The sequence below is a fragment of the Phytophthora infestans genome, genomic scaffold, assembly GCF_000142945.1.
Source record: "Phytophthora infestans T30-4 supercont1.150 genomic scaffold, whole genome shotgun sequence".
NCBI lineage: Eukaryota > Oomycota > Peronosporomycetes > Peronosporales > Peronosporaceae > Phytophthora > Phytophthora infestans.
Genome location: NW_003303609.1, coordinates 11,954 through 20,462, shown reverse-complemented (window position 1 = coordinate 20,462; position 8,509 = coordinate 11,954). Strand labels below are relative to the sequence as shown.

Genomic DNA, 8,509 nt, shown 5'->3' with positions numbered 1-8,509 from the left:
TTTTGGTTCTTTACATTGACATGCACTGTATTTAGACTTAACCCACCGGGAGGACGTTCCAGAAGCACTTACCCCTGAGCAGCATGTGGGGCCCACGTGCAGCGTGCCCATGGTGGGCAGCCAAATAAGACTACCACAGCTACTCACAGTGCGCGCCTCGCACCGAGGTTGGACCTGTTAGAGCTGCTGCCACCCCATAAGAGACTGAGACGTTGCTAGTGTTGGAGGCGAGGCTTCCCCCACAGAAGACGTTGGGATGATGGTGCTGGCGCAGGAGCCTGAAGGTGAGGCCGCCCCAAAAGACGATACTAAGGTGTTGCTGGCGCTGGAGGCAAGTCCGACCCCGCCACAAGAGTAGATGAAATAGTGTTATAGCGATGCCGTGGGCTCCGCTACTGGGATAATGACATGGTGTGAGTTTTGTCAGTATTAACAGTGTGTGTATTACGAAGAGCCTGAATCTTTCTGTAGCGGAGCACGTGTCGAGGACGGCCAGCAGTTTTCGGAGCAGCTTGATTACTGTTTGCATCACGGTCGCGCTTTTTACTGCGGTTTACCATGAATCACTTTCCATCTCCATCCACATAACTGCATGGGTGAAGGGTGTACTGGAGGTGGACGCTGTCACACATTTTAGCGTAATAGCGACACGGGCAGTACTTTTCGCCGAGTATACAGCCCATTCAGAGTCATTCAGAGCTAGGCTGCCCTTCGATCTTTACACTCCCGTAATTGGCTGAAAACTGGGCAGCCACATCGAACACCTCTGCAGACTGACCGCGCGATGGAACAAATAACCTCAGAGGGGGTAGCTCAGAAACCCGGACAACAGCTGTATCATCGACCAGGAAACTGATGCTGCTACGGCAGAATGTGTATTCGCGGTCCTGCGTAGATCTGTCGAGCGAACAATTAATTTCCTGTCCACCATCTTTCGCTGCTCAAATGCTATCGGGGCCATCGAGTGGTGGCTGCAGCAGTCCATAATGTGCTGGAGAGGTACAGCGAGCTTGAGCTTCCGCTTTTGCGTGTTGAACGCTCTGTTGAACGTTTCACATGGATTGTTCTTTGATGCAAATCCGGGTCAGATAGATCTCCCAGATGCAAAAGTTTCCCAGTAGCCACTGCTTTTTCATGTATTTGCGAAACATATCCAGCTCTGGACCGGTTCTCTTCTCGGACCTTTGCTTTCCGCTCTAAGAATTCAGTTTGGCTTGTAGGTACCGTAGAGTCCTCGATAAACCCCAGCAACCGCGTCAGTATGCTGTTGATGAGTCGGCTCTTTAAGTGCAAGACACAGTTTGGCCACAACACGATAAACGCACAAAAGAAACGTATACCGAATTATCGTAGTCCTAGGGGACGTTTACTCCTAAGGGTCACCAACGAACCAGCCAATCGGATCCTTCAATTGTAATACAGATGGCTCCATTACTTACGATAAGGTTCATTCTAATTTTACTTCGGCGGAAGCTAAAAGAACGGAGCCCAACACCACAAAGAAAACGGAAGGCCGTCGAAAAGTATGGTTCGCCCTCGCATCAATGGACCAGGAAAGAAGCGGAAGACCTATCAACGTAGGGCAGTAGAGTATGCGCATAAGAGAGACGTCCTCGACTACATTGACAGCGGTCACAGCCTTGACGAGACAATTTCACAGTTCTACGGCGACTTAAGTGGCTCCGACATTCGTGCTAAGAAAAAACAAATTCACAAGCGGAGCAAGCAGGCTCCAACTATACGTGCTGCATGTGATTCTGGGCGGGGGTGCCACCGAAATCTGCGCGGACTTGGTGAAGCGACTGTGCTCACCAAGGAGGCTGAACGCGCTATCGTAGTTTGGGTGAATTCGCTGCGGAAAGATGGTGCCCCTGTCTCCCGTCTCATGCTTCAACTGCAGGCAAAAGAAGCAGCTGCAGACATTGGCCTAAGAGGCAAATTTGCAGCCACATCAACATGGGTTAAGCTATTTCTTCGTCGCCATAAATTAGCGCTCCGTGCACGTACCAGGCAGGGACAGACGACGCCACATGATGCTGAAGATGCAGCTACGACATTTCGAGCGCTGGTGCTGCAGACAATCGTCGAAAAGAAGTGTGTACAAGTATACAATGCTGATCAGACGGGTAATATTTTTAATGACTTTTCTTCTTGTAGGTGTGAATTTGAGTATTTACCAAAACAAACCATATCTCAACGTGGAGTGAAAACTGTTTGGGTAAAATGTGCAAATAAAGAGAAGGCTCGAGCTACAGCTATGCTTTTGGCGGACTGGGAAGGCACAAAATTGGCTCCATTCATAGTGTTCAAGTGTCAACCGTCAAAAATTAAGGAAAAAAGGGAAGAGAACCACACTCTGCGCCATGGGTTTAGCCCGACTATGTGGACCCGTGAAATTAATCCACTTCAAGAGCGCTACAATTGTCAAATTTACGGGAACCAGTGCGCATGGTGGAATTCTGATTTGTCTCTGAGATTTCTCAAATATCACTTTGCTGAGCGCACGAACCGAGATGACCACATTTTACTCATATGGGACGATTTCAGCGGGCATTGGACCCCTGAAGTTGAAGAATATGCAGCGTCTATTAACGTTATCCTACTTAAAGTACCGCCGCGTTACACGTACGTATGCCAACCGGCAGATATTTCGTGGAATAACCCCCTAAAAACTAGGTTGCGAGGTCTGTGGATCAACCGGCTGAGAGACCAACTTGTTGCGTATCGAGCCAAGGAGAAGCAGCGCCAGGAGAAAAGGGACAAACTCCAGAGAGATATTATTCGTGTGCGCAAGGATCTAGTGCAAGAGGAAGCAGAGTCTGAAGTTGAGCGACTTCGGAAACAGCATACAGAAGAGCCCTTTAAATTGGAGCCCCCAAAAAGAGAAGACATTACGGAGTGGATATCAAAATGCTGGAACGAGCTTTCAGAAAAGACAATTGCTAGTGGATTTGCAAAAGTAGGCATATTGGCTGATACTCGCCGTGCTGAGCAAGATTTTGACTCATATCCGGGACATATTGATAGCGAGCTTGTCCAAGAGCTGGAAAAATGCAATTTAACTGATGGTCATGTCGACTCTGACGATGATATAGAGTCTGAAGCTGGTACCGGTAGTGATAGCGGTAGCGAATGCTAAATACAGTAATTTGCAGTGGATGCTTCGGTAAAACTATGATTTGCATTCATATGTCGGTGCTCACGATTTGCATCCTTTGCTATTGAAGTGACGCCTAGGACTACGATAATTCGGTACCTCCCTAAGGCACCAAAAATGTTCTTAATACCGTTAAACTGTGCTTTATCAGCGCCGCCCATAACAACCCGCACATTTATTCGCTTGCCCACCACTTTTGCCCACATAGTCTGCTGGCCCAAAAGGGCTTCAGTGTAGTGCTGCTCTTCTAACGAAGATGTTATAGAGAGTGTGAGCAACTGAAATTTCCTTGCGCCGTCTGACATTCCGCAAACGATGATAGGGTACCAGCCTCTGCTAGCTACCAAGTATCATCAATGTGCAGAATGAAGGTGTCTGAACTCGCCGATCTGCCGAACGCAACAACGATTTGGTCGCTATGCCAACTACAAACGGTCGAACATCTAATCCATCGCCGACAACGGGATTTCCGCTGGAATTGGTGGTGTGCGTGAGCGTGAAGGCTTCGTACTCTGCCTCTCGGTCACTGAAGGAGGCAGCACTGACTCGAGAGGCCAGATCCTAGACGCGGTCATTGCCGCTCAGCTTTGTACGACGATAGTGGCTCGCCGAATTCTGAATTTGACGTAGTCTGGGTAGCTCTTGTAAGGGCTTACCAGCTTACGAGACATTGTATATCAAATGCGCAGAGGCGTTAGATTCTCTCTGGTCATATCATGAATGAAAGCTTTCTGAGTGCGTGACATGGCGGGCTTCTTGCGTGGAATTGCCATCGAAAAGTGCGTCTCGAGCTCATACAGCGTCACCGTTTTTGTATTGAGGCACGTGAGTCTCTTGCCACACCAGACACACTTGGAAATGGCGCTACAGGTAAGCACTGCTTGCACGCACACGATAGAAGGCTGTTGCATATTGAATGCGGGGTTGCTGACGCACACGAAGTGTACGACAGAGACGGCTTTTCGACGCCGTGAACGCTTTCATATTCACCAGCAAAACGTTAGCGTCTACCTCGGATAATCACAGGTAAATTGCGTGTGTGCTACGCAAAATAGTTGGATCTTGGGCTGGTTGGGGGGAAGGGGACGGGGTCTTGTAAATTGATGAGTGGTAGGTAAAGCGTTAGATTTTGTGCGCATTCGCTAATTTCACGTGGAAAATTTATGTTTCTTGTGAATCCTCCAATTATGTTGTGCTGATCTGCTTTAGGTGATGCCATTAAGTTGCTAGTTGTGTAAAATCTGCATTTGTCGTGATTGTCAGACATATGTGGTGCTGTTCACGCTCTTTCCGCACGGCATGGAAGAATTTGGATGGGGTGAAGTACATAAGCACACGATGTCGAATCACCGACAGCACATACAGCCCATGCACCTCGAGACTATGCTTTGCTTGTGAAACTCAGCAGGCGCTTTAGAAGCACGTCTACTATTGCCGAGGGTATTCATAAACAGTGAGAGCTATCACGGGGACGTCTTGGCAATGTGCTTTCAATATGGGCTTGTCTACGTCGATACTTTCGGTGTCTAATAGTGTAGAGGCGTTGCATATCTTCAAGGATCCATTTATCTGAGCATCTTTTTCATTGGTCGCACTAGTCGATCGAAAAAACTTTAACCCCCCCCCGGTACGAGAGCAAATCGTTCATGCACCCCCCTAACCTCATGCTTGATATCAAGCACGTTAAAGACTAGTGATAACAAGGAGTTTTTGTATGTGGTAAAAAATGAACCATATCCGCCTCTCAGTACAAATCCACCCTTTATCACTGTCCATGTGACCACACGCTTTCTATCGAGCTTGTTCTGATGTGGTCTATAGCTGCATGCTAGATATAGAGCAAAATAATTTGGCCTTTTTACAAGGAGAGTCTTTCTTTAGCTAAATCGAGTGCAAAAAATACTGCGAACGTCTTGTATTGAGGTAGTAAAATTGACCATGCATTAAATTTTTTATCCTGCTGCTGTGCACTAGAGCTTGCTTTATAATAGTCTTCATCTGTCACACTGCTTCTCCATCACTCTAGTCACTAAAGTATGTAGAATATTCCCTGCTGCTAGAGCAGGATTTCCCCTCGCAATCCTCTTCGTGCAGATTGGCGTGTCGTCTGTGACTCCAAGTCTAGGTGACACCACAAGCTCCGAAGGCCACAGCTTGGCCATGGACGAGGAGTGGGTGGAGGTGAACGGTATTCGTAAACGCCGCCAACGACAGTGTAAGGTGTACACAATTCGCAAGACAGTGAGCAGCCAGCGCCAGGTCACGCGGCTCTTTTGTCCAGGGTGCAGTAAGGGGGACAAGAAGTAAGCCTAGAAATGCATTGATTCTTCATCACTTACTAATTGCTATTGCAGGTTGTACATGTGTGATAAAGTGCGCCAGGGTCATACCCGGGCAGCACGCGGACATGCTACACGATTTGGCACGACCTCTGAAGGAATGGTCGCGATCGCCCTAAGCCTCGCTGCGGTCGCGGCATTCAAATGAGGTCACCGAGGAAGAAGACAGGTAGCGCTGGTGAGGCTTCGGCTGAAGGTGGTGCTGCGAGTGAAGGTGAGACCGTCGGCGATGATGAAGGCAGTAGCGATGGTGACACCACTCCCGAGTAGGCACATGATGTGCAATCAGCTGCTAGTGTTTGTTTTGCATTACTTTTGCACTTAGCTCCGCAAGTCCCTCTCAAGCAAGACCTTCCGGACCCGAGCACTCCTCCGCAAGCCACGAGTGTGTCACAGGCCCCGATGAGTACATCTACAATATATCAAACAGCAGGAAATTAAAATAAACCAAAAATAATTGCTTCGGTAGCCGTACCGTGTTTGCAAATTCCGCTGGGCCCATGTCCAGTAACTGCGCGTGGAGCTGGGAAATGAAACCTGCGTGGTCAGCGGCGGGTTCGCCTCTCATTTTCCTTGCTTCGCGAAATACGATAAAGCTATTCACAATAGCGATATCAAATAGGCCAAATGCCAGGCCTTTGTAGTACTTGCGGAAGCGCAAGGAGAGATGCAGCGAGTAGCGTTGCAGCCGCAGCTGGTCGTGCACGTCCAACCCACCCATCCAGCGATGATATGCCTTCATGCTGGACGGGCAGGGGATCGATTCTTTCTGACCTTTGCTGCGAAGAATCCGACGCTCTATCACAAACGATACAAAACAAGGTTCGATAAATACACACACTTTTACAATACACAATACGTACCGCAAGTTGACATCGAGGTGCTGGCCCCGCAAGCAAGCATGTAGACTATCGTGTTGTCGAACCAGACCAAAGCGCTGAGCTGCGGGACCGACTTGAAGGCAACCATTTGTGCGGAGCCCCGAAGCACTGATTTGGGGCGATGCTTCTGTGGTTGCTTGAGCATTGCTAAGAATCCCTTCTTGTTAGTCTGTATGATGCCAACAGAGTAAACGTTCCGCTCAAGAAGCTGCAGCGAAATCTGGATGAAAGTGTAGAAGCGGTCGGTTACGACCACGTAGAAAACACCATCTCGCTTGGCTGGTAGAACCGCATTCAGGTTGCGCAGTGCTGCGCAGGATAGCCTCGTCAAAAGCGATAAAAGGTGACGGAACGTAACCGACCAGGAACGTCCTCTGCAACATGGCGGCGCCTGAAAACCTCTGCGTCGCGGCGCGTAACGCGACGCGGTGGAGCCATTTTTGTTGCGGCTTAGTGGCTTGCGTGTGACAGCGGCGAGTTCGAGAATGAGTGGATGGCAGCCACAAGCACGAAATCCTTTGGACCAGGAATGTCGCAAAGTAGTGTATCCACAGAACTTTCAATCTGACGAAATCTACCCAAACCCTGTGCAACAAGGTCGTAAAAATTACAAATGGACCTTTTCCCACATACTTGATATCAAGCATGTGGATTTTTGAAACAAGCTTCCTTCATCAAGCCTTAGTAACGGGGGAGGGGGGGGGGTAAATGCAGGTGTTTCTCACGCTGATTGCCGCTTCGTACCTCTCCGTTCAGAATATTTGGTCTGATTGGGATCCCTTTCTTGCTCTTGATATGGTGGATCTTGGGTCTCATACTTGTCGGAGCTTGGTACATTTGTGATCTCCTGCCTAGACTCATTGGCTCCACTTCCGAAGTCCCTAGGGTAAGTAGCGGTTGGTCGTAGATCATTGAGCTACACGCATCACTTGCAGTGTTCGCTACATGGCTTGATGTCTGACCAATCAAAGATGGCTGCAAGGTGGCTAAAATCAAACGATCGGGCCGTGGTCAGGTGATCATCGACCGCATTTGTCTTATAAAAAAACGCGCGCGCCCTTCACGTCTAATCCTCTCTGCTGCCTAGGAAAACCAATGAAATTATAGTCCTTCATTGAGCAGAGCCAAGTGCTTGGCGTAATATGTGCACGAGGATGAATAGGTTGCTCCAAGCGATTTGCAGAGATTGACGAGATATGATAGGGGCTCGTGGATCTCTACGGCACCGTTTCCCAACACATTCTGGTAAAGGATGGATTTCTGGCGCACGAGGCAACAGAAATTGACGGCGTCGTCGGACGTTGAGTCATGGGTGCCAACTTTGGAATAGTGACGGCGTGCACCAGCTGCAGCAGTCACTGCGGGGTCTCTTTGACGAGTTGGACTACAGACAACGACGGTGACCCCCCCCCACACACACACAAAAACTCGACCCCCCCCCGTGCAAATTTGGACTCAAGTAAAAAGCAAAAAAAAGGCTGCTTTAATTTAAACCAATTAGCGCGTTTCGCATAAATTGCTGGACAGCACGCCATGTGAGCGCCATATATGGATACACCTCGTCGCTAAAACAATTACACCGTCAAATAGAGGCGGGGAGCGCTCGAGCGGGTGACACTAAAGGGATGTAAGCCTACCTCTCGGGCGCTAAATATTCCATTGAGTACAATGAAAGGATGGAGGAAAAAGGCAAACCTGCTGTTTGAGTTCAAGGGCGCCCAGACAAGCAAAACGACAAAAGGACAGGGAGCAAATACGAAAATCACATTTAGCGTTGGAGAACATATCTATGATTGTAGTGATGGTGTAGATCAAAAATATACATGCACATGCGTTTTGTTTTTCCAGTTGCTTTTCGTTATTTTATTCTTTTTTTTTATTTTGACCAATCGCAGGTGATACCGCACAAGGGGTCGAGTCGAGAGAAATCCAACGAGTTGGTCAAGCGATGTCCTTCACGACTCAAGCAACTCTCGGCGCATCCGTTGGATAGTTTGGCTTCGAACGCGTTGATCTGACTGAGCGTCACGTCTCGGCCTTTGCCGCACTGCATGAACTCGACGTGGGTCACCAGACCGCCACGAAGAGTGACGTTGTAGCCACTGAAGACATCCTCCGACAGGTTGATGCCT

The 8,509-nt window shown here is 48.8% G+C and overlaps 1 protein-coding gene across 1 annotated transcript in view; it reads left to right on the top strand.

The window, feature by feature from the left end:
* The window catches only part of PITG_20411 (uncharacterized protein), a gene marked incomplete at both ends in the record, with an annotated part of 1,563 nt that extends 1,205 nt beyond the window's left edge, over positions 1 to 358 (top strand). The window contains 2 exons of the mRNA XM_002895596.1: positions 36 to 167; positions 228 to 358. Of these exons, the coding sequence (XP_002895642.1) occupies positions 36 to 167; positions 228 to 358 (263 nt within the window). The remainder of the gene's footprint in view (positions 1 to 35; positions 168 to 227) is intronic.
* Between the last annotated feature and the right edge of the window lie 8,151 nt (positions 359 to 8,509).